The sequence below is a fragment of the Odontomachus brunneus genome, unplaced genomic scaffold (assembly GCF_010583005.1).
Source record: "Odontomachus brunneus isolate Ranch 3 - 2012 unplaced genomic scaffold, Obru_v1 Obru_scaffold_004, whole genome shotgun sequence".
Classification (NCBI taxonomy): domain Eukaryota; kingdom Metazoa; phylum Arthropoda; class Insecta; order Hymenoptera; family Formicidae; genus Odontomachus; species Odontomachus brunneus.
The window spans coordinates 2,524,119-2,543,469 of record NW_022639454.1 but is presented as its reverse complement, the minus strand read 5'-3'; the positions used below and the strand labels follow the sequence as shown (position 1 = coordinate 2,543,469).

General features: G+C 43.4%; 2 protein-coding genes and 1 pseudogene across 3 annotated transcripts in view; 1 reads left to right on the top strand and 2 right to left on the bottom strand.

Moving 5' to 3' along the window:
• Positions 1-19,351, top strand: part of LOC116847315 (two pore potassium channel protein sup-9-like) — a 118,114-nt gene that overhangs the window by 39,865 nt on the left and 58,898 nt on the right. The window lies entirely within an intron of this gene.
• Positions 1-19,351, bottom strand: part of LOC116847324 — a 109,323-nt gene that overhangs the window by 42,901 nt on the left and 47,071 nt on the right. For both annotated transcript variants that reach the window (XM_032822223.1, XM_032822231.1), the window contains exons 2-3: positions 13,458-13,552; positions 13,171-13,214 (exon numbers count right to left, since the gene is read on the bottom strand). In XM_032822223.1, coding sequence (XP_032678114.1) covers positions 13,171-13,214; positions 13,458-13,528 — 115 coding nt within the window. In that variant the 5' untranslated portion in view covers positions 13,529-13,552. The remainder of the gene's footprint in view (positions 1-13,170; positions 13,215-13,457; positions 13,553-19,351) is intronic.
• LOC116845924 lies at positions 17,761-18,761 on the bottom strand (annotated as a pseudogene).

Here is a 19,351-nt window from a genome sequence, read left to right as displayed (position 1 = left end):
GAGAGAGAGAGAGAGAGAGAGACAAAAAAGACTCTGCGCTTTTAAATGTTATGTTAATATATTTTTAATACTTTGAATATTAAATTAACGATTTAAATTGCCTTTTCATAATTTCGATATTAGTATAATCTTGCAAATGTAATTTAGCAAATGACAAAGTTAACCTCTTTAGACTTTCGACGTTATTTTACTTTGAATAAAAAGCGTCTAGTGGTTTTTTTCTAAATAGAATAACTTCGAGGATTTTTGAAGATTATCTTTGGCTTCTGAGATACTTCAGGTGGCAATAGTTATTCACCCCATATCATCGAACTTAACACCTCAAATCTCTGAACGATGTAGCTACACCTATTTCTCTCCTTCAGCACAAACTGAGGGAAAGCCAACACCTAACCAATCAAAACCTGTTAGTCTCGGTGAACGACGAAGCTATCTTTAGTTCCCAAGCCTCGAACAGTAATGACGGTCGAACTTTCGACCTTTGACTTTCTTCTTCCGTTTAGATTGTATCGTCTCGATCGAAATCAGTGGCGAGAGAATCGACGCAAAGGCGAGCCCTCAGGCTTTAGAGAGTTGAGAAAGGTTAGGGGGTAAGAACAAGTTCCTTGCATTGAGAGCAAAAAATGGTTCATCTAACTAAAACTATTATAGCTAATCTAACTAAAACTATAATTATTTTTGGCTCAACTATATTTCTTGTAGTAAAATGATAAAATAGCAGCATGCATGTAAGGTTATTATCCCTAACATTATAATAGAATTTAATTAAAAATAATAGTTTTCTTGACTACTATAATTTGTAGTAATTATTTCTCTGTGTGTGTGTGACAGTTACAAATATCAAACATTTTTTCTCAATGTAGGAACCGTTTCGCGGTAAGGGCCATTGTCAGGAAATTCGCACAATTCTGTACCGCGGTATCGGTTTCTTCCTGTTTCGTTGCCGCCATGTGCGACACTCCGTCGTCGACGTACCCTCCGCGGCGCTAGCTCTCCCTCGCTTCCCTCGAACCCTTCCCTCCCCTTCCCAGCGGTCTCTCGAACACTCACGGTTTACTCTCGACGTCATCCAACCCTCTTCACGCCGGCCACTCCGTTCTCGTGCACACAAAAGAAACCCGCGTGGTCGATGCTGGGACTCGTCTACAGGCTGGTCCACATATGGCAGCTCGTAACGCTGTCTATTCGAAAATATATATCGCAAGTAACAACAGAGGTCACCTTTCTTTTAAAATTTTCCACGACAGGCAAAAACCAGACTAACTCTATTAGACCTTCTGAAGGAACAGGATGACCTCCTGAAGGAACAGGATGACCTCCTGAAGGAACAGGATGACCAAGCTTGTAATTCACTTTTTAAGTGAAACCATGTATGTTTTCTTCACACATGTCGGTCGATTTTCTACGTAAGAGAATATTAAGGCGAAACAACCTCGTTGGATTGATGTACGTAAACCCTCTTACAACAACTTTAAGTCTATTAAATCACGAAATTGAGCAACGTTGAGTTACTTATGACTCATCACAGACTCACACTTATCACATAGAATGACCAAAAAGAAACATAAAAAGAAGTACGAAAGTAATGATGAAAATTTGCCCCGAACAACACGTCATGTTAAACGTGATATGAAAATCTGAGCGTAACTTTTAGTAAATCTGTTCCTGCATCAATATACAACGGAATATTTTATTATTTCATGATGTAAATGTAATAAATTGACTCAACACACTATATTTACGTCACAAGCGTAATTCAAAGAATTGCAAAGTTTTCATTATCGATTATCTCACGTCCTGATAAGTGAAAGTCAAGATCATGGGAGTCTATCTGAGAAGTTACTTGGTGGTATTTGCGCGTATTTTATCCCGATATATGTATTCCAATGAAATAGAGAGTAGACCATGCTGCTTCACGTGGCTCAGCCTGTACAACGTACGCACGCGTGGATAGGACGACGGAGAAATCGAACGAATGAACTGCGTAACCAGTATCGAGGCAGGGAACGCATATTCAACGACGAACGTGCGTATTTGTTCGCGCGAGGCTCTAATAATCGCGCGTGGGCAATTTCAACGAGATCGCTCACCAAACAAAGACGATTGCCTCCTCAAAGCAAACAAGGGAAAAATAACGAAAAAAGAACGGAAGCACAATTACGTTCACTTATCGCGGATAATTTGCGCGGCTCGGCGACGACGGCGATTCGCGCGATTGAACGGCGAGGCGCCGCTCGCTATCAATCCCGGCCTAATTGCGCTAACTGATCGGCCCCCGGGCTCAAAGCGGGCTTCGCGCTGCAACACAGAATTAGTCGCGTAACTAGCCGACGCTGGCCGACGTAATTAGCGATCGTCACGCGCTTCGTTTCGCGATCACAAAAACGCGCTTTTCCGCAGGGGAACGCGCCGAAGCGGCGGGGGCGTCGAGGTCGAAATCATTCTCGTCGAATTCGATCGATCGGAGTCGAATAGTGCGAAAGTGATGGAACCAGACGCGCGAACGCCGATGTGTCGGCGGCAAGCGAAACGATCGTGTGCGACGTTCGCTCGGGCGAACGCTTGAAATGCGAATTGGCGCGTCGGGCAAAATTCGCCCCGTGAGTTCTTCGCATGCACGTACCGTACGTGCGGAAGAAACGTCGCCGCAGCGAAACCGCGCGCGCTAACCGTTATCGTTACCGTGAAAGCGTTTCCCTGCGAGAACATACAGCTAATCCGAGGGAGATTCGACTGACTGGATACATTATTCGCGGCAACTTCTCCGAGCACGTTGAGATTCCGGCAGTCGCGGTACTATGCAGAGATTTTGCAGGTCGAGCTACAGTATTCACGGGAGAGAGGAAGAAAGAGAGAGATGGAGAGAGAATGCGGTGCGCGCGCGCGCGTGTGTGTGTGTGTATGTGAGACACATGCATACGCGGCGAGGATAGAAACTGGGGAACAGATGTCGGCGAATTCCGGCGACAGTATAATTTCGTCGTTTAACCGCTCGCTAGCTCTCTATAACGGCCCTCACGGCGACACATTGCATCGGCGGGTGTAATCGGTAACGTGGGGACGCAGCGTCGACGGTAATCGAAAGTAATTGACGCGATGATTAGCGATTACACCAGCCGCAGAGCACGTGTAAAACGACCACTACTGTCGACCACGTGCGCGCTCACTCGCGAAATATTTGAAGTAGAGATAAATCGAGCCTTCGATTAACGGCTCTTCCTTCACCCGACGTTTTATTTCGCCGGGCCGCTTACCCTCTCCCCCCTCCACCCCTGCCGGCAGGGCGCTATTGTTCTGCGGGGTGATAAACGAGATCTGAGCTATCCGGAGCACATGGACCTTCGCTTTAGAGAGGGGCGGGACATTCCTCGGGGAAAAAAAAAGGAAAGGAAAAAACGTCACAGGTTAAACGTCCGGGAAGAGGGAATTTTATTATACTTCCAGCGGGCAGAGACAGAGAGAAAGAGAGAGAGAGAAAGAGTTTGTGTGTATGTGAGAAAAAGAAAGAACAGGAAGGAAAGAAAGAGAAGAAGAAAATGTAACAAGAGTTCGACAGATCTAAAAGGGCGGCCAGCAAAATCCGTTCGTGAGATTCCTTAACGCGTAAGAGATTCATCGCGAAATTCCTTGGTTTTCGGGGCTCCAACACGAAAGTCCAATCACGAGAGTTTCCTCGTTTACATTTCTCATTACGTGAAATGGGCCGTGGTCTGACGGTGGTCGCGTCGCATTATCACGAGAGAAGAGACCTTCCGTGTCAGAGATCTCCTGCGTTTTTCACCTTTGCAACGGAAGAGGAATCTCGCGATCTTTCATGCGTTAATATTTCACGAAGCCGCAGCAGCGCGAAAACCGCATCTCGTCCATTATCTAGGAAGGGACATCTCGCAACACCTGGAATCTTGAGATGTCAGCTCGCGAATTCACAGGCGAGATATTAAACGATCCGTCAGAGATAAAGGGATAGAAAGAGAGAGAGAGAGAGAGAGAGAGCCATTTATTATTAATATTTCGATACCGCGATATCCAGGTGGAAAAACGAAAGAGGAACTAGTGCGCGATATTGAGAACATACGGGAGAAATCTCAGTCACCGAGCGGGAGAGAACGTGCGGAGAGATATTTCGCGATCTCGACATCAATAATAGCAGCAATAGCCGGTTACGATAACAGTAGGCGGTGGCTACGGGATATCGGAAGTTACCCATAATGGGACGGGGCTTAAATTTCCGGCGTTTCTCCTCGAGAACTCGCCGTGGAAAACGAATCCGAGAGTCATTACATTTATCTGCCATTCAGACGTTGTATGCAGGTGCACATCGCGCCTATGTATTTGTCAATGTCGAAGAACCGTACATCAGAATTGATATACAAGATGAGACAACTATTACCTACCTATACTAGCTATCACCTTGAATATCTGCGCTGTCTCAAGCAATGTAGGAAAGTAGCGCCTACGGAAGTTTTATGGTTTCGAAAGAGACGTAACGTAGCGACGATAATTCTTTTGTGAGTGGCTTTTCTGATACAAAAATCAGTTCCTCCGATCATTCTGCGTATCGAGCTAAATTATCGAGAAATGAATACTTTTCGAGATATATTTTATTTTGTCCTGATACTTTTCAAGATACGAAATATCTCATAAAATATTCACTGTTCGATAACCTCATCTTAACACTCCTACGCATAGAACGACGGGTGAAATCGACCGTGTTGTGAGAAACACATGGGGAAACCTTGAACAAAATTCCGTTGCATTCTGCAGATTCATCGACGCGCCAGTGAGCAAAGATTAATATCACCGATCGATTTCTCACGTCATTCTCTCGTCAGCGGCGATATTCAGGGTAATAGTTATTGCCTCACCCTGTATATATACGTATTTATAGACAGATACGTATATCCCTCCCTTACTGAGCGCGATAGCCCTGTGAATTGCATTTTTTTTCTCTCATCGTACCGCGGCGCGTTACTTTTTTGCATTGTCTTTCCTTTTTTCCTTTTTATACCCGATTAATCCTCCGTTTGTTCTCGCGATTTTTGGGCGTAGCGGGTTCGCATTGTCACGTGGGACTAATATTGAAAAATAAATGCGTTCGCCGGCAATTAAATACGATAATAGCGCCGAAGCGTCGAGGTGTCAAAAGGTCGATCAATTATACAAATGCGCGATTTGTCCCAAAAATTGCAGCCGGCTGTCATTTCTCTTCTCGTCGTCGTTGTCGTCGACGTAGTCGCGTCTCGCATCCCTTGCGTGCAAACGAAAGCGCCTTACGCTCCGTTCCGTTGTATATTCTTATGCACATCACGATATCAAGTAATACCCGTGACATGCTGCGAAATTGCATATAGACTGTATGTGTGTGTATATATATATATATGTGTATGCGTATGTATGTCGGAGTCGATCTTATAATACATGGTGCTAAAAATAGTGCAATGTAAACAGTAGCCTTTAAGCGAACAACAGCCTTTAAGCGAACAGAATGGTTACGTTAGGAACGCCCACTACTAATGAAATTAGATTGCATCTGCGTTTGTGGGGAAATATGCCGGTAACTCGATGACGGTAAAGAGAGACAGAGCGAGAAAGAAAGAGAAGAGAGAGAGAGAGAGAAAGAATGAAAGGGTGAGGTAGAGAAGGAGCGGAAGAGAATAACAACGGGATTGCAAAATCATCGACGTGATCGTCGTGAGCGGCTAATTAATTTTCCTGAATTATGCACGGATAATTGTATTGTCGAGCTGGAAGCCGAGATTTAACGTTTATACGATATCACCGCACGGTGTCGTGCATCAGCGCTCGTGCGCGCGACCACGCATTGTTTACGGCGATAACTTTTGCCGAGGCGCCGACATTGACGTTCATTAACCGAAATGAAATTAAAACGCCAAAATATCGCGGTCTCGAGCAATGGCGCGTTTATCGCGCTCGGATCGCGCCACCGCAAAAAAGTTACTCGGGAAAAGTAGAGCGCGAAGGGAGACGAGCTCTTGCGAATTGTTTCGCGTCGATTCGTGTCCCGATTAGTTGCCGCGCGGCTACTTCTGAGAAAGTACGAGAGGGTCGGGGGATTTAATTTTCTCGTACCTTCGGCGCGTCAGAGGTAAGGATTCTTTATTTATATTGTCCTTCAAACACGAGGGGCGCCCATTAACGTATTCGATTACGTGCGCAGCAAACTCGCAATCGGCGAAACGCCACGCACAAATACATGCGAGTACACACGCGCAAGCGTGTGCTTAAGGTCGAGAATTTTTATACGCAAATGTTAATGATGTTTGCTGAAAGAAAAGAGAGAGAGAGAGAGAGAGAGAGAGAGAGAGAGAGAGAGAGAGAGAGAGAGAGAGAGGAAAAAACGACAAGTTACAATGGAGCGATGGCGTAACATCCCTATCTGACTGCCGGTAACGCGAGCCTTCAGTGTGAATCATATTTCCAATGGCGTAACACTACAACACCGCGGCTTTTTTTTTCCTTTATAACGAGAAGCAAAGAATCGTAATTTATTTCACCACTCTCCTCGAACTTCCCGTCATGCTTTTTGCGTCTCGAGCCATTAACACCGACATTTGATTAATCCTTTTGGACTTTCTACAATAAGCCGTTAGTAATGGACTAGAAATCAGGAGCGACTTGTGAGCGAGTCACTAGCGTATCATGAAGTGATAATGAGTCTCCCCTCTTCTCTGTCAGACGAAACAGAAATGAACGACAGTTTATTCAGCATATCCATCACATTTTCTAATTCCGCCATTTGTACGAGAATCAATTGATTTTAGGAATAAACAGAAGCATTTGTGCTTATGTTGGACTCACAAAAAATTTGGAGCGCTTAAATGAAGTAAATGATGTCTGTTGAATGCAGTTACATTGTTTTCAAAAGATCATTTAGGAGACATATTTCCAACGATTTTTGTCATTTAGTGGCAAAAAACGAAACTACTGAGATAAACAGGACAGGTGGCCAGATGTTGCTCCGGAGCATTGGAGTTTTTCAGTCCAGAGTGCTAAATAAATGCGCCCCGCATCTGTCGTTCTTGCGTGTAGCTCATGAGAAATCGATGAGTCGCTCGAGAAGGTTAATTGCACGCTTTTCCTCTCGCAATGCGATCACAACGACATGAATATCCGACTTGAATATCCGCGACGCACACGAAACAGCTCACGCTCTTCTTGTTTCTTCATCGAGAAACGGAGAAACGTAATATTGCGACCGGTCCTGACGCCACTGTACACCTCGTAGGGTGTGTCAGCGGCCGATTCTTCGTCGAACGAGGGGTGGTCGACGTAATCTCACGAGAGAGGCTCGACAGCGCGTCCCGGACGAAATTTGAAGTTACGACGGTAAACCTGACCCAACGCTGGTAAACGAGAGGCAAAAAATCAGCGGTCGCAAATTCTCTCCTTCACCCTCCCCCCTACTCCCCCTTCTCCCACTTATATTCGCGTGTTCGTGCCCGTTTTGCCTTTTCCGGGTGTCCATTATGTCGGAAGTCCAACGGAATTATTCAGCCAACAAAGAGACGAGAAAAAAGAGCAGCCACCTTTTCTCACCTTCGCGTTTTCATTTCCGCGCCGTGCTCTCTCTCTCTCTCTCTCTCTCTCTCTCTCTCTCTCTCTCTCTTTCTCTCTTGCTCGCGCGACGAATTTAGCACTAAATGCGGGTCCTGCTTCCGTTCTCGTTCTGTGTCGACGTCGAACGACGTGCTTCGTCACATTAGGGGGAGACGGGTGGAATCAGGTGGATACGACAAATGTGACGTTAAAAATATGGCCCTCCCGAAGATGCACGTCCTGCTGCCCCTCCTCGTCACGTCGTAGTTTCACTGGAGCGCGATAAACCGAAGCGTTGAGCACTTCGCGAGTTGATAATTAAAAAATTCTACACGCTGGTCGCGTAATTGCGAGTGTACTTTGCGCGACAATAACGTGACAAGTAACGATAGTTACCAGGGAGGAAAGAGTGAGAAAGATAGAGAAAAAGATGAAGTTGGGAAAAAGCCACTAATTTTTTCAGCAAATACGGCGGTGGCGCAGAATTACGCGACGCTAATGCGAACGCTTTTGTATAGCTCGAGTGCTATTCACTGCTTATTCCAAGGGCAAAGAACCGATTTTGCGAGGAGTCGATGTTTCCCACAGCACATAAATCTTGCCGTTTGTTAGCCCCACTGTGGATCGCGCAAGGTCAGAGGTTAAAGTAATTGCTGATTGTCGTTAGTTGGCGCGACATACCTCTCTGCCTCTCTTCACATTGCAAGGCTGCTGCAACGTGTAATCCGCGCACTGCCGGGAGCAAATCTCTCTCGACGTACCTCGAAGCGACAGGTATATCCCCACAAGTCGGTACTTTTTTAAAAAAAACTGCTATTTTTTATCAAAGCTGCGAGCAGTGAGCTCGGAATTTTAGGGGGCTTTAAATGCAATTTTGATCTCTTCTGGCAAAGAGGAAGATAAAAAGTTACATGCCGGGTGATTTCTAAAAAAAGACACTTTCCATCTATGCAGAAAGGATATGGATTATGAGGGGATTATAAGGGGATTGGTCTAGAACTTGGAAATTGTAGAAGATTCTTTCTCGTACTTTCTTGAAGCTTCAAGTCTAGAATATTTCTGTAAGGTATTAGAAGACTCGAAAGAATGGTGGAGTTACGAGACTGAGAACACACAGGCACGTAAGGCCATAAGTTTCGCACAAAGAAAAAAGAACAATGATATATTGAGAGAAAAAATATCTAAAAAGAGATAAATAATTTATTTGGTATGTGAATACTGATAACATATTTATTCTAAATTCTTTTATTTAAATAAAATAAATAATTGAAAAGCTAAGGTTTTATCTTCAGCTCTTAAGAAAATACATATCTTCTTATCTGAAAAATTTACATCAGTATAAATAAATATGTTATTACTACCCAGCCTGAATAAATATTTGATAATTCTTAGCTATTTGTTTCTCTCAGAGCAGTAATAATTTAGAGATCTCAGTAGTTTTCTTAGCAACTGCGAGTTCCTTCTTTTATCGTGGGAATGAAGAAGAAAATTTTGTCTCGCAAAAATACTGCGTGTCCCTAAAAAATGTATGAATATATGTGCAAAGTTCGACGGCTTTTGTAATTTTTCTGTGGAAAACTGAAGAACGCGCTGTTTTGGGTCCAGACCAGAAACCCCCTAAGTCTTGTCTATCGTGACGTCGGCGGGAGTATTTCATTGACCCGAATGGCTTTGGCCTAATTCGACATGTCCCGCGCAGAAAAAGAAGAAATCGATCTCGTTCGGGAATTTGTTGGTAGAATACGAAAACTAATCGGACGTTAATGGCCACAGATCTCCTTGTGGGAAATCGACCCCTTTTTCAAGAATGAGAACTTCTCTCACCGCGACTCGTCGTCACGAAAATCGATCAACTTCGAGAGTGAAAAATTATACGGTTCTCGTTTGCGAGGATGGTCGGGCGTGCGGCAACGTTTACAATATTGATAATGTAACACGGTGAAACTTGAACGTACACAGATTAACACGTTGTTGATGGATGTCGCTTCGACCCAATTTTAGACCTCGCTGCCGCTTACTGACCGAAAAAAGGCACTCAAGGAGCTTAAGAACGACAGCTGTATACACCTGAGAGGGACGTAAAATTGGCCGACTTGCCAATCCCTAAGGGCCTAATCATTAGAACTCGGACGGAAGCCTTCCTTGGGATCAGACGCGATTAAAGTAAACTGAGAGGGATTATCGTCTCGTGAAAATGTATTTAACGAAAGCTCCGTGACCCATACTGATTCGACTGATTCGGCTTCGACGAAACAGCAAATTCGATCGCGCTTTATCCCCCGAGTCTTCTCGCTAACGTTTTGTTTTTAATTTTAAACTTCTCAATTTTTCATCCCAACTTTTCACGCGTCTGCATCCTCGAAACTCTTCCTCCTCTCTCTATAAAAACTGAAATTCCGTGCGAAATAATTCGCATGTTGCGTGGATGTTTCGAAAGAAGAATCTCTTCGCTAGCGTGTGGAAGCAATCTGGCTATAAATATGCACTCTAAAATTACTTCAACGAGACAAGAGAAAAGATTTTACAAAAGATTCACGTCTCGTTAATCTTTTATAGGGCAAAACTTTTTTTAAAGGTGGTAACTTTAGTGTCTATTACAAGTTTACGTAACACACCTAGATACACGACAAATGTATGAAATATAAAGAACGTATAATACTTATTATAATTACGATTATTGCTTGGTGAAAAATCGATCACTGAATGTGCAGTATAAAACAATAGACATTTTGAACCTTATGTGGGGTGGTTAAAATGTCGACCACAAATAACTTATAAAAGATTAACGTTTCACTAAGAAAGTGAGGTGATTGGCCGGCTTATCGCCGAGTTCTTAACTTCTTACGAGGTGAACATCCAAGAATTATCTGATGCGATTCGACACGCGGTTGTAGTAACACCCGTGGTTTCTGCTGTCTCATGAATCAGAGAAGCTGAGTACAGCTCGTTGATTCTTTTTACACCGACTGAATTCTTTATGTGATGTTATTCGGGACTCCATGTAGCCACAAGCGAGTAAATATTGCGCGGAAAATCATCAACTATCGATCGTTCTTAACGCATATATATATATATATATATATATATATATATATATATATATATATATATATATATATATTTTTTTTTTTTTGTTTTTTTCTAGTAGACATTCTATATTCGCGCGCGGTAAGCAAAGGCGTCCTTAAAAATTTTAATTTTAACCCTAACATGGATAAAATTTACCTAGACCAATTTTTTAAACGTTACTGTTCTTAGAAACATGTGCTTTGTTTTTTTTATTATAACTTTCTTAATTTTATTGAATCGCAAAAACATTGATAGATCTATATTCCTCGAAGTTTCTTGCACAGATTGAAAAGAAAATGAATGGATTGAATTTCGATAATTTTTCTGGAAGTTGTGAACAAATGAAAATGCGCTGGGTAAAATATATCCATGTTTATAGTTTATATAATATTTTGGAGTTCTAGGGTTAACCCCTAAAATGTTTTTTACGCAATCTCGAATTATCGACCTCCGAGTTTATTTCAATTTTAACGGTTTCAATCTCGAAATGTTATGAAAATTGGTTCCGATTGCCCAATAGTCCGTTATTTCATTGCGGAATATCATTTTCCTAGCGGGAAAAAGTGTTTCACCATTTTCACTGATAATTTCTACTATAGAATTCTCTTTACATATAATTAATATATCAATATATATTATATATATCAATATATATTAATATATTAATATATCAATATATATTTGTATATGTATATTGTTTTGTTTTTAACACCCAAAAATATCTCCGTGACCTATCGTGTTATATTCTTTGGTAGCGCATTCTCGAGCTTAATTAGAGTCGAACAAGATCATATCATGAAAATACCCATGGTCTCTGTAATCCCTGACTTACGGGCAAATTAAGTTAGCCAGCGTTTTCGAGTGAACTTCGCGCGCTCTCACGACTCGCAACTACGCAAACGATCCGTCATTTATTATTAATTTCCGCGGCTCAACCGGCATTGCGACTTGCACGGTCCGGCTGAGTTTTATCTCGTATTTTCTTACGCGCAAGACAAGTAAGTTGAGTAACAAATTCTCGCCGACCCATGGGAGTTATTCGAGGCGAGTTTCGATCTAACCGACTCTAATGAAATTCTAGAACATGCTGTTGAAATATCGTACATTCGGATGATATATCGTTCGAATATGTCTAGTCCTAAATATGGAAGTTGGAACTGTTTTTTGCAGTGTCTCGTTTAAAATCAATGCGATTGGAACATGCACTACGTAATACGACGCTTTGTGAGCGTTTAAATTGTGCACTCACCATTCTGCCTTGATGTCCAACGACGTCCAGCCGTCCAGGTCCATCGAAACTCACCGCCGTGTCGCTTCGCGTCTATCCAGTCTCCTCGGTGTCCAGTCGTCGGATCGATAGCTACACTCGCGATTTGCGTGATAATTTTAACGATATTTAACGATTTAATGCAAGACACGCGAAATTAAAATTTAGCAGTTTGTGATTATACTTTCGAGTCGTGAATCGACCTGTAAAAATCGTGAATTGCGAAACGAAACGCGAATATCACGGCGCTTTCGATAAAGTCGGGAGAGAAAGAGATATCATGTTTCGCGGACGTTTGCACTGTCGAAAAACGAGGTTGTTGCTTCGCGGGAGTATAGATATCTTCTAACAGAAACAATAAATCTATATACCGGAATTTTGCGGCGAGTTTAATCGAAATAACGTCATGATCCGTCATGTGTGAAGAATGCAGAAATTTGGCGAAACTGCGGCGACCGAAAAATTTATTGCGCGTGCGAAACAAGTAATATAAATATCGCGAGCAAAATGAGACAAAAATAATCGCTAATTTCGCGCGTGGTAGCGCAATTCTGGTGCACGATTTGAGTGCACAATTCTGATGCACAATTTGGGTGCACAACTTAGATGCACAATGCGAGTGCATAATAATATCGGCACAAGATTTTAATGCATATTTTACACGACTTGAAATAATCAGAGGAACATATAAAATTAAATGTATCATCTAAATAATTTGATATGCTGAATGAGATATAAAAAAGCTAATAATATTTATACGTATAAGTTTATTGGAGGTTAATAGGTGTGACAGATTTGTGAAAAAAATATTAAGGATTGGTATATTGAAAAAAGTTCTCGACAGTTCGGAAACCTTGATAAGACGGTTATGTAAAGAACCGTTCCCCTGATTATTGAAATAATGAATGCAGTGTATTTTAAAAGACGGCACAAACACATACGTGCAAATTCCTACACTGAGAGAAAGAGTTTTATATTTGTGATTATGAATGCACAGTAAAATAGTTCCGGTCGGAAAAGCCATTCTTATGTAAAGCGCTACTATAACGTTATCAGTAATAACTTTGTAATAGCATATTGCTACTATTATTTTCTTATTAGAACAATAGAAAAATACATCTAGCGCGGAGAATAATTGTAATTTGTAATGAGATTAATCATTTTCTTCTCTCAGCGTACATGCAGAAATGTATATAAGCTACGTGGATCGCATTGATTTCTTACCGACCAACCGATTAACCAATCAATATCACCGTAAATCTTTATTCTTGACTCACCGAAATGTCCAAGAAACCAGGATCGGCCGCGTTTTGCTACAGATCTGAAACAGAAAAATATATCATCACCGATTAAATATGACGGTTAATTGTTCGAAAAATTGGTGCGAATACGTGAAAAATTAATATATTAACTCTTTACGATCGTTTTCATTCAAAGATTTTTACTTGGATGATTATGCCCTAGTTTTCGCTAAATGATTTTGATGCGAGAGAGAAAGAGAGAGAGAGAGAGAGAGAGAGAGAGAGAGAGAGAGAGAGAGAGAGAGAAATGCACAAAAAATTACCTTCGAGCCGATCCTGCTTGGCCCGAACCGGATCCTCCGGTACACCGAAACTGCACCCCTTCGGGAATCATGTGTGGTCACAAGCTCCGTTAGATCTGAAACAAAAGGCAAGTTTTCTGATTAGTTATACGCCATATAGATATCAATATAAGTTAGCGCGGGATTATATGTTTCTTTTTTGCGCTAATAAAAATGAAGAGTAGTGAAGAGTTACTCTCAACATCTCCGGATGCTGTTCGAGACGATCTTGGCACGATGATCGCGCGCTCAAACTATCGTGCCGCGTCTCACGTATGCTCCGACCGATGAAAAAAAAATGTGGGAATAGTGCACGACGTCTCCCGATGTGTACACCTTCGTGTCAAGGAATGTTATGATCGCTCGACAATTTCTTGTAACTCGCGGGACCAGACGTAACGCTTGCCCTTTCACGCGCCATTCCCCTTCAGTCATGATCATTCAGGGCGTCAATGAATGGAAATCTCGGACTATATTTGTTTCTTTCTTCTGTGTTTGCAAGGCGCGAGATCAACGGACACAATGTTTGATTTCGCACTGCGAGTTTAGGCGCTCGCTTAGACTCGCGCTCTTTGTAAGAACAGAAGAAAAACATCAATATGACTCGAGTTTTCCTCTCATTGACGCGTCCGTCCGAACGATCACGACTGAAAGGGAACGGCGGATGGAAGAGGAAGTGTCTCTTCCTCCCAGCCCCGTAAGCTGCATTTCAGACTTTATGTTTCTGGAGTATATTATCGTCTAAAGCACGCTTTGGATGAGCGTTTTTTTGTCCCCTCAAAAACTCTCCCAACATTTTGAAGAACTTTAAATTTTAAAAATTTAAAAATTTCGAAAATCGTTCTCCGAGTTTTCGCGCCTCTTTGCAGGGAGGACTGCGAATATTTCGCTCTCACAGACACACACATACCCAACACACACGTATACACTCACACACATACGTATAAGGTCTCGAAAATTTATTCTCTCGTATCGGAAATAGGAGCTACAGGAGGACATTGCGAGTTTATACATGTCTCGGGGATCCTGTCAATATTTTTATTCATCGCACGCCAATAGAGTGCACGATGCATCGTCGCTCCCTTGTTACCCGATTTGAAACGGTGTGTATCGCACGAGAAGCGGTTTCTTGCGAGGTTTGCTAGGTCGCGATGTCACAGAGACGTCAATATCGTATTTCGCGTCTATCTCAAACCGAACTCGAGAGACGTTCTCTTGAGTTTCGCGAATACTTGGCGAGATCTCGGAGATACGATCGGCGTTTCCCTCCCTCCTTGTGTCGGCGTCTAAAGACGTCGGCGCGACGCACGATGTTCATCCTGTTTTTCCTCGTATTTTCCGTCGAGACAGAGACGCCCCTCTCTTTCTCCCCTCCCTCACTGCTCTATCTCTATCCATCTGTCTCTTAAAAATTGTAAACGTAATTTGAAGCAGAAGGTCGGCAACGAGGAGATGTCACGTTTTCACCGTAATCTCGCATGTTCCCGACCGAGTTCCCTTATCAGATAAAAATGTTATTTGCGCAAACATTCAATAATATATTTTTTTTTTCATGTTTTGGTTAACATTATACGGCTGGCCGATTTGATATACGCGTGAATAATTCGGACCCTCGGAAACCACTAGATACCATTTTTCCGCGAGAGTACACAATTCACTGCTCATCGCATATTTAGCGACAAGTGGGACTCGCGAAATACTCGGCCGCACTCGCGGTTCGAAGACGTGAATATTCGGACGTGGATGTGTGACGCCCAGGGGATTAAAGGGGATGAGTATCGCGGCTTTTTCGTACGAGGTTTCTGCCTGTCTGGTTGGCTGACTTGCTCGCGCGGAAGGGCGAGATAAGTCGTCCGTCTTTGCGTTACGCTGGACGCTCCGAGAAGCGGAACTCCAGAGGCTTTCCCTCGGCACGTCCCTCGGCCAGGAACTCGGGCCGGCGAGAGGGAGGAAATCGAGAAAATGTTCCATTTCCCCAGTGTGAAGTACACTCTTAACCGAGCTCTCGCCGGAAACATTCCTCCGCGAGTCGTTTTAACTCCCGACCGTCTTAGCAGTTGTACCAACTAATTACAAACGACTTCGCTCGTGCGCGCGTGCGCGTGTGTTTACAACTTGCAAGTGTCGCGGACCTCATGGATTCCTTTGGCAAGTTCGCGATCGATTCACCATTCCCCCCGTCCGATGAAAACTCGATGGAACGCGGCTGCAATCGTTTGTCCGTGTGAAACGCGCTTCCCGAGATCATACGTCCATGAGAATACGCGTTTTCACGGCGATACTTCGCGTTACGTAAGAAGCCTCAAAGGTGAGTCAATGTCCGGAATGCGGAAGAAACTGTTCCTCGCCGGGCGAATTTGCGGCGCGCTTGCCGCGCGTTTCCCGCCTTCAACGGCGTGCTTTTCTCCCCGTCGCCGTTTCCGTCGTCGATCTCGAAAGGCTGAAAGCCTGGGATTTTGTCCGAGCGCGCACGCTGAAATCCGTCTAGCCGCGAATCGGCGGACAGAACGCGACGGGACGGGACGAGACGCGCGGCGTGGAAATAACGTTCATTATGCAAACGAATGCTGATGTCAAACGGAATGACAGACGGCCGGGGAACGGAAGAATATTCGCGCAAAGTTCGAACTCGCCGCGGAGTCCGCGCGCTTCCAGCACGGGTGAATGTGTGTGTGCGCGCGCGGTTCATGCGCTCGTCAGTTTGCGGTTCGTCGAGAACGCAACGGCCAATTTTATCCGGAGGAACGAATCGCTGCTGGCGGAAGGGAGTCGTCCCCGCGGCGCGATTGTGCGGGTCGCCGCGCCGGAAACGCGATATTTCAACGACGCGGACGTCCCTCGATGTCCTTTCGCGAGCGATCTTTCGCAATTCCGCGAGTCCTTTTCGCGAAAAGGGATGAGTCGCCGGGAACATTCTAGCTATTCACGCGTTCGTCCCTCGGCAATACATACCCTACTTGTCGTCAATACCCCGCGATGACGTCGCTTCGCAGTCAAGACGATCTGGTGACTGAAAGAGACCACCTGACCCTCCACTTGCCGGCTCAGCTGGTCCCTCTCAGTCACCAAATCGTCGAATTTCTGAACTTTTTCGCAGTTGCTCGAAGTAGCGCGACCTCTCCGCAGACTTGCGAATCTCATACACGATCGCTCGTCTACAATGTCTGTAAGAATATGGTTGCAAGGCTGTAAGACGCGAAATGAATTATTTTCATTTGCCGACAATTCACGTTACAGCCTTACAGCCATATTCTTACAGCCATTGTAGATGGGCTCGAAGAGTCCGAAGACCAACACTTGACACGTGACGGGAGGGATCCGAATTGTACTTCGCGGGAAACTTGTGGATTTTGTAGTGTGAGAATGATCAAGGAAAGTGTCAACGGTCAAATGTCCCGAGTCGAAATTTTGATCCTACTGTCAACCTCAATATTTAACGTCTACTTTGATACTCTGCAGCTTACAGCAATTTCTTGTTATCCTATTTAGCCTACTTAAGCTTTGCTAAGAGGTCCTCTTTCGAACCTACAAATGGCATCTCGTGCGTTTTCTGCCATTTAGAGGTGCTAAGTAAAACTTCAGTTTTTATGTGTATCGAACATAGACTGATCCTTCAGAATACATAGATGTCAGAAAGTTTAAGTTGAAAATAGAGCTAAAATTTCGACTCGGGTACGACTCAGGTAAAATTTATAAGCTGACAAACTAAAAAGATAATGATTCACAAAAGTTCGAAGGAAAATTTAGGAAAAATTAATGGATTAAGAGCCAATGCAAGATATCGATTGCGAGTGTCTAATTAAATCACTTGAAGACTCAGAGTATATAATAGACATCGTTGTCCGTTTCTCCCGACTTTCCCGTCGAGCGGGAAATACGACGTCCTGGGAAAAACATAGCGAAATACGAGAAGTGAAGTAACGGCCCGAAAAGACATAAAAAGACACAATCTGAATATCGAAACAGAGTCCCGAAATACGAGCTTTCTTAGATATTGAAAACTACTCAGTGTCCCGAAAACGCTATTATTCCTGAAATGCAAGAGCAAACAATGCAGCATCGAAATATAGCATCTCTCACCGGGATATTTCAGAATAAATGTAAACTCCCGAAAAAGCCACACGACGCTGAAATCACAAATAGGTAACCGAAATATCAAATTGGGTCAATTTAAGCGCCGAGAACGCAGGTGTCCGGGCGTAAGAGGACACAAATGTACTAAAAGCAAACATTTCGATATGGCCCGGGTGCTCTTTGGTTAGCTCGCTTTTAGTTTAGTTTCGGTTTAGAGTTTCTGCATAATAATACGTTCATTAATGTTAAACCGCCGTGAGGAGTGCCCAAAATAAATCCAGCTATTTATATGTAATTTCGGAGTCGTGAGCTTTTCCAGGATTTCATGAATGTATCAGTAAGGGCTTGTGTTTCGGTATGCATCGGGCCAATCGCGGGATAATGGCATTTTTCGAGCACACTGCTCTCCAACATTTCCGGAAAGTTGCGCCTCGAGACGCTGCCCGGGGAGATTTGGAGCTTAGCGTTATAATTTCTCGCCGTTTCTCGTATATCACGCCGTGGATCGACTCCGCGATTTTTACCTCGATTAATAATTCTGCTGCCGACTCCATCATACGAACGTCATCGACGGGCTCTCGCCTCGTTACGGCTGAAACTCTCGAGCGATCTATCCTGTCCTCGCACCAATAATAGAAACGTTCCGGTTGAATCAGCACGTACTTCCTGAGAAACGGCCGTTTCTTCGAGCGCTTCACTATGGCGCTCGACAGTGGTTTCGTAACTTGTCTCAAAATCTGGCTGATTAGACTGGCGCCGGGAAATCCCCGGCCCGGCATGGCCGGACGATTGCAAGATGCCTCGTCCGGGTTTAATTAGCGAAGGGGATCTTGTTTAACGGGGAGGAGAGACTTTCTCTGCGCGTCATTCGCGATTAATAAATTTTTCAGCCGCTGAATAATTATTATTAATCGGGGAAGGAAATGCTGATCCACCTCTCATTTGCATTTTGACGTGAAGGGCTGATTAAAACCGGGGTTGCTGAGGTTTCCGTTTTCGCGTTATATGAGACTCGTTCGAGCGGTTGGAAGCTCAGGATATATTTATTCATTTGTTACAATAGCTAATAACCCTTAACCTTTACGCTTTGCGGAGCTGTTACACGCTTCTTGCTCCCTGCGCTTTCTTTTTTATTCGTAATCGTTATATTAGGGGTGCGTTCGAAAACATCACCCGTGTGTATTTTGTCACACTCAGATCGTTCGAAAACCCCGTGTGGGCACACTGACCATGCGACCATGGCCGTTCGAAAACCGTACTCCGTGGACCACTCGTGTGACTTTTTCTCCACTCTCTTTTGCGCGGTGTGAATCGGTGGAGATGGTGGAGAGTGCGCAAAGAGTGCAATATAGTATGAAATTACTAAATTATTTATGGTTTTTTGTTCTTCGAAACATTTGTACAACCATTAGCCATCACGGTAAGATAAAAAATTTAAATACAGCAGTGTAGATTAGCCAGGTTTAGGTTTATTTCTATAGTGATGTATATTGTCAGAATATTGTCTTTAAATATAAATAAAGCTTATTAAGCTTTTTGTATTTTATAGGTTCTGAAATTTTCTTACGAGATACGAGGCACGTTAAAAGTCACGAATCAGTAACAATTTGTGAAAAAAAATGGAAAATTTAATCCCGGCTCGTCATATTTTATGCATGGATATTAAAAAAAATATACAAAAGGATGACAAAGGAAATGTCTATATATACGATGTTAAAGGTAAGGAGTAATAAATAAGTTTATAAATTTCCTTAGGCCTGGTGCCCACGATGCTAGAAATCGATCCGAGTTCTCGGACCGAG